This window comes from Oreochromis niloticus, linkage group LG12 (assembly GCF_001858045.2).
Source record: "Oreochromis niloticus isolate F11D_XX linkage group LG12, O_niloticus_UMD_NMBU, whole genome shotgun sequence".
In the NCBI taxonomy this organism is placed as follows: domain Eukaryota; kingdom Metazoa; phylum Chordata; class Actinopteri; order Cichliformes; family Cichlidae; genus Oreochromis; species Oreochromis niloticus.
Genome location: NC_031977.2, coordinates 38,519,852 through 38,536,463, shown reverse-complemented (window position 1 = coordinate 38,536,463; position 16,612 = coordinate 38,519,852). Strand labels below are relative to the sequence as shown.

The following is a 16,612-nucleotide window of genomic DNA, read 5'->3' as shown; positions in this document are numbered from 1 at the left end:
AAGGCCCAGCAGCACCTCCACTTCCTGAGACGCCTGAAGCGGGCCAACCTCCCTCCTCCCATCCTCACCGTGTTCTACAGGAGCACCATAGAGAGCGTTCTGACCAGCTGCATCTCCGTGTCGTGTGTTGAATGTTGAACGATTAACGATGTGCCAGGAGTCTGGTGTTCTCGCCGGCTCGAGTGACCCTTGAACCCCCAGTCAGCTATCAAGCTGGTGGGTAACAGACGTCTCCGAAAACGTCGGAGCACTTTTGCAAATATGTCATGTCTTGATAAACCGAGCAGATATTTGAAGTTTACACAGCTACATTCTTGTCTGAATATATGTTAAAAGTTTATTTAGTTTTTTGTTTTTTGATTTAAACCCTGTGGGAGTGTCCCCCCCTAGAGGGACAATGGACCTCCTAATGATCCTCTACCTAATCACATGAGCCAAGGTGTGAAAATGGGTGTAGGTCACAATCAGCCAGGGTTTCGGGTGAGCTCATTGTGAAACCTAGCCCCACCCTATCATGTGATTTCCTGAGGTCAGATGGCCCAGGGTGTGAGCGGATTCAAAGATGGTCGCTCACAGTGGACATAAAAGTATTACATATACATATATTACTCTTATTACTTTTTTAAATACATAAAAGTAATAAGAGTACTTATTACTTAGTAGCGGCTGACATTGTTGGAAACTGAATTCTGGGATATGGTGGGCCACGAAGGACACACCCGACCCATCCTTCAAATCTGGGGAAAAGGAGGACGCATTTGTCGACCGGCTTCGGAAGAGTCTACGAATTGGGACAGCCTTTGCTGCGCCGCTGTGATGTAATCGGCCTACAAATGTGGCCTCAGGAGGATGCAGCCTACGTTTTGGGACACAGCTTATGTCTCCCTTTAAGTTACACTATATAACTCTGATATACTGCAACAGATTGATGGCTGTTTTATTTTGCATTCTGACCGGTTGATTTCATGAGGTTAACAATTTCAACTTTCCTTTGAACCTCCTCATTAACAGTAGTGATAGTGTAGTAATAGCGTAGTTATAGTATTGCAGTAATGTAGGTGTACTGTGAAAGTAGCAGTAATGAAGCTGTAGCAGCAGTAATGTAGTAGTGTAGCAGCAGTAGTTTTGTACTTGTACTGTGTTAGTATTAGTACTAGTAGTGTTGTGGCGCGCATTCGCGCCGTAATTCAAGGTCTGTCCACACGGTGTCACTGCTGTGCTGAGTCCACACGCTGGTTAAATCCCCGGATGTTATTGTGGCTAGCTCCTTTAGCAAATCGGCTAGCCGCTGCGACGCCGCTGTATTCTGCCGCTACGCTCTGCCGCATCGGGGACTTTTGATCCTTTTCACTCCCCCGGCCGATAGACCCGTGTTTTTAACATTGGTATCTTAACATCGGTCATTTATCATGATAGAAGTTGATTAAACAGGTCGTTGTTTTAAACTGTTGCGGTGATTTTTTTCCAACCGGTCCGGTGGGTTAACAATACGAAGAGCTAAAGGCTAAATTAGCAGCTAGCGTAGAGACACAGGCCCGCTTGTTTCTTCAGGTAGCTAACACAGCTAGCTTAGCGAGCTACCGCGGCTGTCATGGAAGACAAATCATTCACTAAAGAGTTAGACCAATGGATCGAACAGCTAAACGAGTGCAAGCAGCTATCGGAAAACCAAGTCCGGACGCTCTGTGAGAAGGTAAGTTCCAAAGTTTTTGACATGATTTCCCGGCAGGCCTGGCTCAGTCCAGCGCGGCCTGTGTTGCGAAAGTGGCTCCGGTTAATTTCCGGAATAAAGGAGCGACGAGGCGGCTGTTTGCGCCCAATTGTCCTCCGCATTCTGAGTCAGAATTCCCTTTCAGGTGTGATATATATGTGTGTATTTCTATTAAATAATCCCCACTGTGAACTGTTGTCCGACTATCGTCGACTCATTACACACGGGCCGAAAAATCGCATCTCTTGCCCAGTGCCAGGAAATAGACGCAGCCCATTTTACTGCCCGGTTATTACCTGCGCTGCTTTTTGCGCACAGGCCGGGATTCAGCCTGATTCAGCCATTCACTGTAGGGGGCTTTATTCTTATTTCTCTCTTAAGGCTAATCATCTGTTAATGTGTGTCGCGATTGATCGATTAGTACCGCGCCCTTAATGTATTGATCAACCATTTGATTGCATAAATGGCAGGTTGGTTGCACCATTAAAAATGAGCCGTTTGTGCAGCCGTGTGGCGGCTCTCGTCCTCTGTCGAAGCGATTAAACCCGAAATATTCCTCGTTGCATACTTTTAGAAGTGTGCGTTGACTAAATGATCTGATCTGAAGACATTTCTATTATAGCAGCGATGTTCACAGAGAAAATGCCCATCAAACTGAAAATCCACGTCCGAGACAGCAGAACGTAAAATGTCTGTAACCTGATTTATTATGCTCTCTGCATGAAGATGAATCCATTGTTGATGCCATTTAACATCTAAATGAGGGCTGAAACCGTCTGTACTAATCAGTCATTTCTTTCTTTCTAGCTAATCAGCAGAGTCAGAGATGGTTTAGATGTTAAAAAAAATAAATAAATAAAGAGACTCATAGTACAGGTTCTGGTGTCCCCGTTTAGTCTTCTTAGATTTTCAGTATAATAAAAAGATGAAAGTCTCAAAGTAAAAACTGGATAAACATGGCATGAAATTTGAAGGACAGAAGAATATAATGGAGGTATGATGAACATGGCACAGACTGGCTCATATCTGATTGATCTCCATTAGGAGATTATTGCAGTAACCTGAGGGGAAATGAAAGTATCCAGGTGGTATTGGTCAGATGGGTGAGGAGGTTTGAGCCCAGCCAGGTTCTGCCAGCTGACTTCATATGAACTAATCAGTTACTGAAGGGGGCTCTTATTACAGTTAATAACAGTAAAATTCATGAGATGAATGAAGTTTGGCCTGTTGTAGATAGATGCTGTCATCTTTCAGCTATGAGTGGAGCTGAAGTGATGTAAAAAGTACTGATAAGTCTTTATTTTCCTCTTCCTACACATTGTTGTTTGCAGTAAATTTGAATAAAAACCAGCAACATGTTTATGGACTTTTTCCTTAGGTGGGTAAATTTTTAAAGGTTATTGATTTTATATTTCCAGGTATTTAAGCTGTTGCATGATTCATTGCATCAAGTTTTTCCTGCTCTAAATGAACCTCACACAGCAAGTCCACGTGTAGCTGATGACTCAGTGTTGATGAGTTTACTGTGCTTAACAAAGGGCTGTATAAGGTTTGGATATTTCTGACATTTTGACTAACAAAGATGGTGTTATTTCGAATAGAGGGAACTATAACCTGCTGTTCTGAAGGGTTCTGGTTGGAGGACACTGTTGGTACAGCATAAAAAGATATTTAGCATTTTGCCCGGTTAGCTGTTTCCAGTTTCCAGTAAAATAAATTAATAATACTTCACTTTATCAGTAAGAGAATTTTAAAAAAAAAATGACAGCTTAAATGTCACATGTGTATGACGTGTTTAGCTGGTCAAAAATGAGGCAGTCCCAGCTGTAACCTGTGTATCCTATGAATTCTGATGGGAAGGAGGGAAGTTTAGCTGCTGAGTGTTTGATGGTTAAAACTCTAAAATAAGATCAACTTTATTTTCTCACTCATGTAAAAGAGCTGTGGGGGTGAGGAGAGGTTTCCAAACAGTCACGTGGGCCTGAAATCTTAAGAAGGAACAAACAAACAAACCAAAAACAGTCGTGTGTGTGTGACTCTGGGCACGTAGGAGCTTAGTTTGATTTCACCTCCTATCAGCTCGTCACATGATCCCCCCCACTGTCTGAGCTGTGATTCCTTTAAAAAACAACAACCCAAAGACACTCATTAAATCTGTTTCCTCTACAGGCCAAGGAGATCCTGACCAAGGAGTCCAACGTTCAGGAGGTGAGTTTTCCGAAGTCATTATTGATTATTCATGGAAAAATGAAAGTCACGAGGAAAAAGAAAAGCAGAAGATAAAACCAGAGCTGATATCAAACGATTAGATTCTAATCCAAGTCAGCTGTTTATGGGTCATCGGTCCTTTATGTGTTTCAGAGTGAAGATGTGGCTCTGTGACTCGGGTGGAGCGGAGCTCAGGTTAACATTTTACATGCATCCATAGTTCTGTGTTAACCTGAGCTGCACTGCTCACAGAGCCACGGTACTAGGACTCTACCTTTGACAATATTGACAATATCCAGCCCAGGGAGCCTTCTAGATAGTGGAGTTGTAAACTGTGACAGGCTCCTTTCTCCTCATAAACACCTCCAGGCTGCTCTTAACCCCCCCCCCAAAAAAAAAAAAACCCATAAAAGCAGCATGAAGAAACAAGCTGTGAAATGATGGACAGTTTCCAGGTATCAGCACGTGTAGGTGAGCACCAGCCTGTTTTTAAATGAGCTCTCCACCCGCTGATGGTGTTTCTGCAGGGCACAGGTGTAGAAAGGTGGCTGTTTGTCCAAATTCTTTCTTTCATTTGTATCAAAGTGTGGAAAAGATTTGAGGAACAGATTTCAGTGTGCGGTTTGTTCCCTGTGGGGTGTTTGAGCAATCTCACACCCTGTTTACACTGCCTACAGCTGAGGCGTGGGCTCGAACACATGCCCACCGCCATGTTTTTATGGAAACGGTTTTCCCTCAAAAGCACAAAACTGATCCAAACATTCAGCCGTCGGTGAACGTCCTATTTACAGCAGCTCCTGTCAGCTGCTTGTTACTGATTCACCTGCAGTGAGGAAGGTGGAAGTGATTTGAGGAAATTGTTCCTCCTGTGTGTTCGGCCTTAAAGAACTTTGTTTAGATAGTTGATCATATTGACTTCCTGTCAACAGAGCAGTTCCCAGATCGGATCAGATTTGTCTTTTGTTTTAATGCCGTTCTTAAACATTTTTTGGTGCCTTCATTTTTTTTTATTTATAAACAATAACAAAAATGAGGATTTCTGTCAGCAGCTTAGAACCTCTTTAAACCCTGAAGTAAGCAAACGCTGACGTCTGAAGTAGGGGGTTCTTTGAGACTCAGGTGTACTAAAAGGAACGAGTGAAAGTTACGTTTACTGTGTGTGAACACATGAAAGGCCTGATTGATGGTGAAGAGGTAAAACTGATCCCTTTGACGTTTGGAGAAACAACCTGCAGGAAAACACAGTCGAGAGAAATGACAGTGAAAGCTGCCTGACGACATCAGGTGTGCAGAGGTGTCGGCAGCTTTCAGAGAAACCTCCTCCTCTAAAAGGAAGCTGGATCTGAACCGGAGTGTCTGATAAGACCAGTTATGATCCAGTGAGCATATCCTGAAGAGAGCTTGATGCTGTTACAGGTGACATGAAGACGTTTCCCTTGCAGGTATTAATCCAGGTGTGTTGAAACGTTACTTCACTTTGTGTTGTGCCTTGGCAGTAATTGGTGCGCTCAGTGTGATGTTGCACAAACATGCCAGTGTACTCAGCACGGTGAGGCTAACGTTAGCAGTGCTAGCACCTGCAGCCATCATGTGCATGATGTGGGCGCCTTGGTCCCGTGGTTTTATGTTAGTGTGCCAGGAAACTAGAGCCCAACACATGCAGGAGTTTTAACACCAGTGTGGATATTTAGTGATATTCCAACAGATCAGCTGGGAATGTTTTTTTTCTTTCAGAAACAAAACAAATGGATGTCTCTAACATCTTTGTTTCTTATCGACATGATTATATACTGACGCTGATATTGGCCCACCGATAAACTGGGCTAGCTTTACAGGAAACTGTGGTTGTAGATTAATGAAATACTGCTCAGTTTAACCACAGAGTAGTTATGTAACTGTCGAGTGCCGTAGCTGTTAAACATCCAATTGATGAGTCGCACACATTCCTGGTAATTAGTGAGCACAGGTGAGTCACCTGAAGGTCGAACAGTGTTACACCGATCAGCATTTTCATCGTCTTTGTTGCTGATCTGATTCCTGCAGGTTTGATGTATTTGTGTCCAAAAGGCTAACAAACAGTAAAAACTAGAACTGACTAGAATATATCAGCCTGTTGTCATGGATACCCAGTTCAACCTTTTGAGTTGAGATCAAATTTCTGATTCAAAGATCAGGTCAGTGCATCCCAAATAAAACCCAGCATTAAATATTCACGTACTGTCGCTCAGCTCCGTGTGTGTCCGTGTGTGTGCATGTGTGTTCATTTGTTATCAGCCTAAATATTGACGTTCCTCTGCTGCAGACACAAACATGAGTCATGTCAACATAAAACCAGGTTGTTCGGGGTTAAAGAAAATCCCTGACTTTTCCTTCAGCTTTGTTTCCTAATAAAAATGTAATTTATTTAATATGACCCAACAGTTGGATCCTATTTGATCATCAGTCATCGGGGCCAGTATCTAAGAACTATATTTGTGCTTTTATCTAAAATCAGACCTTGGAGTGGATGTTAGAGCAGGAAGATAAAAAAAAGCAAAACGCTGGCTTCCTTTTGGCTTGGTGTAAAAAAAACAAAAACAAAACAAATGAGCTTCGTTGAACAGTTTCTGTGGCGCTGACCATGTGACTCTGTGTTTGTCCCCTCAGGTGCGATGCCCGGTGACGGTGTGCGGCGATGTCCACGGTCAGTTCCACGACCTGATGGAGCTCTTTAAGATTGGAGGAAAGTCTCCCGACACCAACTACCTGTTCATGGGGGACTACGTCGACAGAGGCTACTACTCTGTGGAGACGGTCACGCTGCTCGTCACGTTAAAGGTAAACCTCTGTGTTTCTGTGTGGCGTTCAGTTGTGCTGCGTGGAAGCGCTCTGATGTCAGCTGATGTTCTCTGATTTTACTTCCTGTTAGGATCACAGCGGCCCTCTCGGTCGCCACAGGCTGACAGACTGTTTGTTTGTTCTGATAAGAAGCAGACTGAACTTGTTTGCTCCGTCAGCCTGAAAGCTTCCAAAAATCATCTGCAGTTCGTCTGAACTCGACTTGTTCAAACAAACAGATCAACATCAGCTCAGCTGAGCAGACGTTTAATCTGAGTAAAGTTTTAGAGCATCATAAACACGTTTTATAAAAACATGAAGTGGTGACATGTGAGGGGAAATCAGCTGACTGAGGAGATGGCCAATGTTTCTGCTGCACACAGAGGAGCAGTCGGGGGATAAATGTGGTCTGAACAGAAGCAACCACATGATGTGAAAATGATGTGAACTAGTTTGAATCTGATTGTGTTCACAGTACAACTGCAGCATGTAAATCTCAAGGAAACTGATGGACTTTAATGACCTTTTTTTTGTTTTCTAACCACACCACGTGTCAGACCTGGACTCAGACGTGTGATTCTGGTTAGATATCAGGTTTGTTGTGGGATTCACAGGCTGTGAGCTTTGAGTTTACAGAAACCTGGTTGTTCACAGGAACACACCGGCGTGATCGGCCCTTCAGACAAAGTTATTTATACTTAAAGTTTAGTGTAATGTAGTTAAAATGATACACAGACAAATAAAAATGATGCAAAGAAACTTTATTTAGAAAATTGCATCACTGTGGTTGTTGTTGTACTTGCATGTATCACATGTTTACCTGGTTGTTATAATTTTTTTTTAACCTGTTTGAGAGAACAGCGCTGCTGCTTTAGTAGTTTACAACCTCTTTGCTTTTATTTTGAAAGTATAGTTAATGCCATCCAGCTAGCTTCCTGTCTCGAAGGTTCTTCCGGTATGTCTCGTCCTGCTGTCAGACTCCTCCCCCGGTGGGGAGTGGTGGTCCTGTTTCTGTTCTAGAGGCAGCCAGCAGAGTCACACTTTTGTCTGAGTGCTTCTTCTTTCCTGTCTCGGTATCACAGCGTGATGGTTTCCTTTAGCTAATCGTTTCTATTTTACATCATGAAGTCTGACTGAACAGTCATTAAACATGTAGCTGAGTCAGCATGCTGCTCCCTGGGGGTCTGACCCGGGTTTAGATCGTCTTTAACGTTATTTATTTTTCAATTGTCGTTCAGGTTCGTTTCCAGGAGCGAATCACCATCCTGCGAGGGAACCACGAGTCTCGGCAGATCACACAGGTCTACGGCTTCTACGACGAGTGCCTGAGGAAGTACGGCAACGCTAACGTGTGGAAGTACTTCACAGACCTGTTCGACTACCTGCCGCTCACTGCGCTGGTCGACGGACAGGTAGGACGCGCCACGCCCTTTCATTGATCCCAGTTTCACTGTGATGTTTTCATCTGATCAGACCTGCAATTAGGGTGGGAATCGATAAGAATTTAGTTATTCAGATTCCATTATTAATATTACTTATCGATTTAATTCCCTTATTGATTCTCATTGGCTGTGCTTTGAGAGTGGCCACAGTCACTGAGCAGCATATCAATTCATGCAGATTAATTTCATGTTGTGTGGTCAGTTAGAGGTGTTTCCTGTTTGTTGTGATCAGTGTTGGGTCAATACTCAAAGTCAAGTAAAAACGTTAATACACATATTACACAGTACACTTTTCTTAAAAGTAATGCAGTAAATTATTTAATTACTCCCAAGAGAAAGACATTCATTACACTACTCTTTACATTACTGTCATGTTACCATGTAGAATGATCTGAAACACGCTGCAGGGTTCGTGCGGGTGCTAGAAATCCTTGAAAATGCTTGAATTTTAATGTTGTTTTTTCAAGGTTTGAAAAGTGCTTGAATTTCCGATGTGGTGCTTAAAAGTGCTTGAAAGTGTAACTTGTATTTCATTCACCACAAATAACTATCTGATTGAATAGTTTTCTTATCAGATAGAGAAATAAAATGAGTCGCAAAATGTAAAAGCAAAGTTTCCCCGCCTGGGCTGCTTTGCGCCTCTGTCTGTTTCAACGTGTGACCCCGCCCCTCCCTCGGACAGTCGGGGATGAGTGCGCTAACATACCTGTAGGTTTCTGTTTTAATGAGCGTTTGATGGAAAACGACAAGAGCGGAGTTTGCGCTCTCTAGTCGCATGATAGGTGAGTCCTAGTAAATAATTTTCCAGCATGTGTATGTAGCATGTGTAATGTACACGTGTACGTTACACATGCTATTTTTTAAAATTATGATTATTATTGTGCTAGCTATCAAACTCGCTGGAGAAGTGATTGAAATGCACTGAGTGTGATGCAGTATGGCAGCGCTATTATGGAATATGCTGTGAACTTAGCTAACATTACTTAGCAGTAATATGAGTTAATTTACTCAAGTGAAAGCTTTAAACATTAGCCCGATACATAACTAGCTAACTTAAGGCTTTCTGATTAACCCTCTGGGGTCGACGGACCCAGAGTCTCCATTTCAACTTGGGTCGAACGTGCGGATTTCAAACTATATACCAGTTTTTAAATTGTGTTGATAGGTCACGTAAAACTGATGTTTTTTTTCTGAATACAGCAGTGGCGCTTACTCCAGGAAGAAACGGTAAAAACTGCGTTTTCTAAGGAGAGCGCCAGCAAACACGCTTTGCTTGTGAGTGAAAAAAGAAAAAACACTCCTCCCCTATTGGTAGAAAAATGTACCATGTCGACCAATCAAAAAATGATATGGCAACATGTGGTATTTGGTTGTTTGGGAAGAGAGGGGAAGTTTTAGGAGTGACCGGCGAGAGAGAGCGAGTGAGCGAAAGAGAGAGAGAGTTTTGATACGTGAGAGATTTGTGATGTTTATCGTGTTTGGAGTCTCAAGTTAGTGTGTTGTCTTGTGTAGTTAGTGTGTGGTGTAGTCGTTGTTTTGTTTTGTGTCAGTTCTACTAGTGAACGTCACAGTTGCTGTAAAAAAGCCACCAAAGGCAGATTGCAGTGTAAACGCTGAGCGACACACCTGCTGTCAGACCTGCAGGTTTATCCCTGTGCTGTTCTCATCTGTCTTAGACTGGACACAAACTATTTTTTGGAGTTGCATAAATAATTTGTGTGGCTTCTTATTTGACGAAGAGCACCTGATTGTTCTGTAAATAGTTTGAAATGGTTATATGAAAAACGTCTGAGCCTTGGCTGCATTTTTAGGTAAATAGTACCATATAACTTTGTTGTTTGCAAAACTTGTGCATATTTTTAAAAAATGTAAAATTTCTATTTGCATTTCAAGTTATGAAAATGATTCGTTAAACATGCTTGTGGTTTTTACAGTCAAAAATATCACTTTCTACTCGTATTTTATATTTTGTCTGAATTTAGATCAATTGTGCTGACACATTATGTCAAAATGAGATAATAACAGATTGGCAAGATAAACAGTTTTTAAAGGTGAAGTATAGCGGCCAAATCAAAAGTAGTCAAAAACAGCCAGTTACACCCTGGACCCCAGAGGGTTAGAGGCTAAAAGCAAAGTTGTCACCAAGTACTGTTTATGTTTGTGTGTATTGCTGCAGCTTTTTTGAGTATTAACTTGGTGGCTTTAGGTGAAATAATGGTGATATGAGGGACCGATCCATATGGTCACAAAGAATAGCCACTCGTTTCTGTGTTCCCCGGCTTTCATTCAAAATGTGTTTATCGTCAGCACCGACACATTAAACTACTTTAATATTATAAATGTCTTCAAGCTCACACTGAGGCCTGTGGGGCACCATCAGCCACTCAGATAGTACACACATTTATGTGTATTTGTATATGAATATTTCATACTTTAAGGCTGCCTGTTTATTTAAGGGAGATGAACAAAATACATTGGAATTGTACAGAATAATATCACAGATGATAAATTGAATAGATTTTAAGTAGATGCTTGTGCATTCTCAGTCTCATATGTTGAATTGAACTATGTGATCTGTTCAAAGCCTCTCAGTCAGTGCTGTTCTCCATGCCTGTCTGACTGTACATGATGTTATTAGCACAAACACTTTAAAGGTGATCATTTAGGACTTCACCACCACGGTGTGGTGTTGGGATTCACTCAGCTTTAGCGTCACTCTGGGCTCTTGGCTAGCTTAGTTTGAGCATGCTGTCTGACTAGCTTAGCATTAGCATGCTGTTAAAGAGCATGTGTTAACAGTATGATGCAGGCGCTTCTGTCCTGGAGGAGTCTCCATGTTATCATTGCGTCCACGCTGGAGACGGCGCCACTATTTTCCTCCTCCAACACACAAACTGAAATCAGCTGATCGTAGCCAGTGTGCAAGGATCTATAGGCAGGCAGACTAACAATTCCAAGGACGTAGACTACTAGAATTCCAAGAACTGGTTCTTCTACTATAAGAACTGGTTCTCGTATCCCATCCCTGCGTGTAAGGTTAAATCAGTGCTCCTTTTTTCAGGTGTGACACTGTGTTTATTATCATAACCCACAGATGGTTACTTGGACACACACCCAGTAGTTGATAAGATGTTAGAAGTGTTTTTGTTTGTTGGTTGGAAAACGTTTTGTAGCTGCATCACTGCCCCCTGCTGGTGATGCAGCTAGAAAGAGTAGAAATGGGAGAAACCACTTTATTTAAATGACTTCATGATTGTTTGGATTGTTCCATAGATGATAAATCCCGTCATGCTTTTTGATAGGCTAGAATAGAAGCTGAGTACAGAGATCTGCTGTGAACTGTAGCTGATTAAAGAAACCTGAACACATGAAAGAATGATGATCATATTATTTTTGGCAAATGTGGCATATCTTTTTCTTGAGCATGAATCTGACATTAAAAACGGTCAGCATGGATCATGATTCTTATTTATTTTTAATCGCCTGTTTCTCGTGTCTGCGGTTTGTCCGCCTCTTAAACATTTACCCCATTGTCTGTTTTTCAGCCACATCCTGTCAGTTTTATTTGGGTTTTTCTTTCTTCATGAGTGAATATTTGAGCGTCCACACACTCCCGCCTGAGTTTAAAGCTGAATAAAGATGTTTTTAACTGTTTGTTGGTGAATCTGTTCATGAATTATTTAGCTGGAGGTTTTGTTGTTCTTTGTTTCAGATCTTCTGTCTCCACGGAGGCTTGTCTCCCTCCATAGACACTCTGGATCACATACGAGCTCTGGACCGCCTGCAAGAAGTTCCACATGAGGTACACACACACACACACACACACACACACACACACGTCAGCTTTCAGATTGTCAGGGATGGAAACCACCTGCTTCCTACGGAGGACAGAAATACTTTTTAAACGAAAGCCCGTCGGTTGTTTGAGAGACGGCCTCTGTGGAGCTTTTATTTTCACACTGATCCACGTTTGGCACCACAGCAGTTTGTGGTGATAAATAGGCAGAACAAACGCGTCGGTCGGCTCGATGCTGACGCTCATTCGTGAGCTACAGCGGAGCCAGAGCCGAGGTTAGACCTGATTGTGTCATTAATTACTTTAAAAACTACAGGCACAGCTCATCTGTTCACACGTAGTAATTTTACTGCTTTATGTACAAAATTGTCACCAAAGCAAGAACAGGAGAGCAGTTTATTTAAAAAATCAGTACTCTGCAAAGCTCTGCAACACCAATCAAACCTTCAATAACGTCCGGTGTCCATCATGAGTTTCTGCTTGCAGTGCAGTTATGATCTGTGCTTCTAGTTTAAACTCTAAGCGTCATTTATCAGGTTTATATTTAAGATTCTGAACTGTGTGGTTTATCTGAGCTGTTTGCTTCTGTTTCAGGGCCCGATGTGCGACCTGCTGTGGTCGGACCCCGATGACCGCGGCGGGTGGGGGATCTCTCCCCGAGGTGCCGGCTACACTTTCGGTCAGGACATCTCTGAAACCTTCAATCATGCCAACGGCCTCACTCTGGTGTCTCGCGCCCATCAGCTGGTCATGGAGGTAAAACGATGACTTTTGGACGCTTTTTCACAGCACAGTGTCACTTTTATGTGAAAATATTGTGCTATTTAACCAAAGAATGAGTATGAATATGTGTTTGTACATAATCTCCTCGGGGGTTCACTTTAAAAAAAAAAAAAAAAAAAAATCTGGCTGCGTAAACGGCTTTTCAGATAAAAGAAGGCAATCCAACCTGTTATGATTCAGATTAGAAAGAAAAAAAACAAAACACTTTATTTTGGGTCAGGTGACCTCGTTATCCCGGTCAGGTGACCCGTTTGTCCTCTGATGTCATGATGATGAGCTTCAGAAACCCACGCTGCTGCAGGTTTGTCGTGGTGAACCTCACAGACTGGCGCTCACGTGTCCTGTTATTTTTATGTTAAACCTGGCACACGTGTTCACACAGCAAGTGGACTGAAGGGTCCTATAAAAATCCTCTGGTTTCCATGGCAACAACATGAAGTTGGAGCAGGCTCCTCATCTCCTCCCTGGTGTCCCAGTTTCACTCCCACGGAGGTTCAGTTCACTGTTCAGAAGATTCGCCAAGCAGCTGCCCGAACTTCATCTGCAGCTGAAGGAAAGCTCCGATCACAGCCGGCCGAGGACGCGCCGCGCCCACAGATGAACCCTCCACTCGTCCCAACAGAGCAGTCACCCTCGCTGGTTTCATCAGAGCAGGTCGAGCTGAGAGTTTCTGGTTCCACCGTTATTCTCACTGGAAATGTTAAAATTACAAAGTTCTCGTCAGTTTTCCTGAACTGATCTGCGAGAGCCGTTCCTGCTGATGTTAGCACGCCATTCAGTTCACGGTTAACTTGACAATTTCATGTTTCTGAAGTGAAATATGACTTTGTAGTCCTTTTTTCCTTTTTTTTTTCTTCTCACAGACGATTTTGTCTTTGAGTAAAATATTTCTGCTACTCTGTGCTGATTGGTCGTTTAATGACTGGCTGATTCTCACTCAGAAACGTCAAAAACAAAGAAATGAAACTTGTTCTTGAGCCCAAGAAGCCCTGCTCGTTCAGCTCAGTAGCGCCCCCTGTTGATCACAGGTGTCCCAGTCTAACTGACATGTTTGTTCCTGCAGGGCTACAACTGGGGCCATGACAAGAACGTGGTGACCATCTTCAGTGCTCCAAACTACTGCTACCGCTGTGGAAACCAGGCGGCCATCATGGAACTGGACGACACTCTGAAATATTCTTTGTAAGTACGAAGAATGCGTTCACATGATATGAGAGGCCGAACGGTGCTGAGGTTAAATATGAATACATCCATGTAAAATACACGAAGTGAGCCGTGTGGGGACCCTGAGGGTTGGACACACTAAACATCACGAATCCCCAGATTCCTTTTTTGTTTCTCTTCTTTCATATAAAAAGTTTAGCATAAATACTGCAGACTGTGCTTCTGCGTAACCTTGAGTCAGAAACATCAGAGCACACATTCAGTTTCATTCATGGACACACTGACAGCTGCCAGCAGGGGGCGACTCCTGAAGGTTGACATGAGCTGAGCTCAGTAAACTCTCCTGATGAGATTTTGGTCTGAATAAAATGTAGTTATTCTGGAAGTTTTGGTCCTGTTACAGTTGAAACATCCAGAAAGGGGGAGGGCTTATGGGCGGGGCTTCATTGTGACGGACAAGCAGCTCCACGGCTCGCTCCTTAACATCTGATTTTAAAATGCCAGGTCAAGGCTTTACATCACTGTGACCATCTTTTATGTACAGTCTGAGTCTAGGTCTCATCCACTAAAATTACATGACTGTCTTTGTTACCATGGCTACAGAAGCTAAGGTTTAACTGATCTAACCTCACTCGACTTAAAGGAAGTCATCACTAACGAGGTTTCTTCTGTCTCCTCAGCCTTCAGTTTGACCCCGCCCCTCGCCGCGGTGAGCCCCATGTGACCAGACGCACTCCCGACTACTTCCTGTGAATGTCCGAAGCATCCCATCGTCCATCGTCCACGAACCTCCACCCACCCCTCCCCCCAGTCATTTTGGATGGAAAGACCATTCTAATCCTTCTTCTGATAATGATGATGATGAATAGAGACAAACGATTGGCTGAATCCAGATTTTAAAGAGGGCGGCCCCCTACAGTCGTGTTTTCAGTATGCTGTCTTTAATGCTGTGCTGCAGAAACATGTAAACTCTGATCTGTTCTTCTTTTTGTTTCTTACATGTTTGAAATCGAGAGAATAAAACTACCAACGTGGACCAAATGTGCCATAATTCTGCTCCTTTACCACATGTACAACGCAAACGCAGGCTTCCTCCTTCTTCCTCTTCTGTTTCCTTTCTCTTTTTTTTAAAAGACCACAGCACTAAAACCCGACCTGACGTCACCGCCAACACCACACGTCTCCTGGCATACCTGCTTTTTTTTTTTTTTTTTTTTTTTTTTCTTTCTGTTGCGAAATAATTTTAAAAACTGATTTAAGTTTGCTTCTAGTAGTACAGCTGTGAGTTTTAGCTGTCCGGGCTGCAGCCGGTGGTCATCTCAGCAAGTATATTACTGTAATTTGAATAAAGACAACAGACGTATGAAATAAAATGTCCTATTGATGAACTTCCTGTGTGAGTCGGCCTCGTTCTTCTCCTGCTTCACCTGGAGGTTCAAACTTTGTCCTCCAGTTCTGTTGTTTTCTGAGCGTGCTCAGAACACATGTTCAGCTTGTTACTTAAGCCCAGGGGTGGGCAACTCCAGCCCCCGAGGGTCTGTGTCCTGCAGGTTTTAGGTCTCACCCTGGGTCAACACACCTGAATCAAATGATTAGTTCATTACCAGGCCTCTGGAGGTCATTTAGCCATTTAAATCAGCTGTGTTGGATCAAGGACACATCTAAAACCTGCAGGACACCGGCCCTCCAGGCCTGGAGTTTGACATCTGTGCTCTAAGGTCAAGTCTGAGAATGCTGGCAGGAAATGTATATTTTTTATTTACATATTTTAATGCAGAGATTCAGAAGGAAATCTGAAATGTTTAAGTGTTAAATGAGACTACTTTGTACTTTGAAGGATGTTTTTATTTGTGTTTTGATGAAAGACTAACATCACAGTGCTGAGCAGCCTGTAGAGAAGACACCAGCTTCAGACCTGCATCTACTGCTGGAAACGGTAACCGGAGCTCACCGGCAAGTATGAGTGACGTCACGTAACGTGAATCACAGCTGTTCTGAATTCAGGCTATGAACGTGAACTGGCTGATGTGTTGTAGAAATCAGCAGGAACTTTTTAAAAAATTATTTCTGCAGAGCGACTTTTACAATTGAGAATTTAAAAAAGCCTTAAACACAAATTTGATAGTGATCATTTATTTTTGAATTTGTGGTAAAAGTTTAAAAAGTTTTTTCCACTTTTTGCTATTTTTATGCAACTGAACAACCATCGTTTCTCCACCTTTTGCAGGAAAATGCGAATAGATACATGGAAGTGCAGTATATCAGGGGGTGAGAGCCTGCAGGTGAATCTGTGGTGTGAGCAGCTTCATCCTTCAGCTCAGTGTGAGCTCTGCGCAGCTCACAGCACAAAGTTCTCCGGGCTTCCTGAAGCTCTTCTTTGGATGTTTCTGCCTTTGTGGATGATGAGCAGATGTTTCCAGATGTTACTGTTTATGATATCAAACTCTGATGAAAATCAGCGACTGTAAAAAACACACATTTTCAACTTAAAATGATTTCCGCCTCAGCGTTACATCAAATATCGCGAGAGTTGGAGCGATATTTGCTCGACACCGTCCATGTTAGCTTCCTGGAGTGGTTCGCGGCTGTTTGATGGAGGCGCGCGGGTCTGAGGTGTGGAGGTGGGCTAGAGTCACCACCTGTCAGTTCGGAGAGGCCCGCCGGTAAATACCGGCTCTGCTCACAGGTCAG

General features: G+C 42.9%; 1 protein-coding gene and 1 long non-coding RNA gene across 2 annotated transcripts; one reads left to right on the top strand and one right to left on the bottom strand.

Moving 5' to 3' along the window:
• The first annotated feature begins 1,259 nt into the window (after nucleotides 1-1,259).
• Nucleotides 1,260-15,310, top strand: LOC100710281 (serine/threonine-protein phosphatase 2A catalytic subunit beta isoform). Its single transcript, XM_003458432.5, has 8 exons — nucleotides 1,260-1,693; nucleotides 3,881-3,919; nucleotides 6,566-6,736; nucleotides 7,975-8,148; nucleotides 11,891-11,980; nucleotides 12,569-12,730; nucleotides 13,821-13,939; nucleotides 14,602-15,310. Exons 1-8 carry the CDS (start codon nucleotides 1,592-1,594, stop codon nucleotides 14,672-14,674), a joined length of 930 nt encoding a protein of 309 aa, XP_003458480.1. The 5' UTR covers nucleotides 1,260-1,591; the 3' UTR covers nucleotides 14,675-15,310.
• Nucleotides 15,311-16,159: 849 nt separating this feature from the next.
• LOC112841779 (uncharacterized) lies at nucleotides 16,160-16,533 on the bottom strand. The gene is made up of 2 exons (XR_003213131.1): nucleotides 16,399-16,533; nucleotides 16,160-16,312 (listed from the first exon to the last, which is right to left on the bottom strand). It is a non-coding gene; the product is annotated as an uncharacterized LOC112841779 (long non-coding RNA).
• Between the last annotated feature and the right edge of the window lie 79 nt (nucleotides 16,534-16,612).

Coding starts and splice junctions, on each gene's coding strand:
- LOC100710281 (XM_003458432.5), top strand. CDS start 1,592: ATGGAAGACAAATCATTCACTAAAGAGTTAGACCAATGGATCGAACAG. Junction 11,981..12,568: donor TGCAAGAAGTTCCACATGAG/GTACACACACAC, acceptor CTTCTGTTTCAG/GGCCCGATGTGCGACCTGCT. Junction 12,731..13,820: donor CCCATCAGCTGGTCATGGAG/GTAAAACGATGA, acceptor TTGTTCCTGCAG/GGCTACAACTGGGGCCATGA.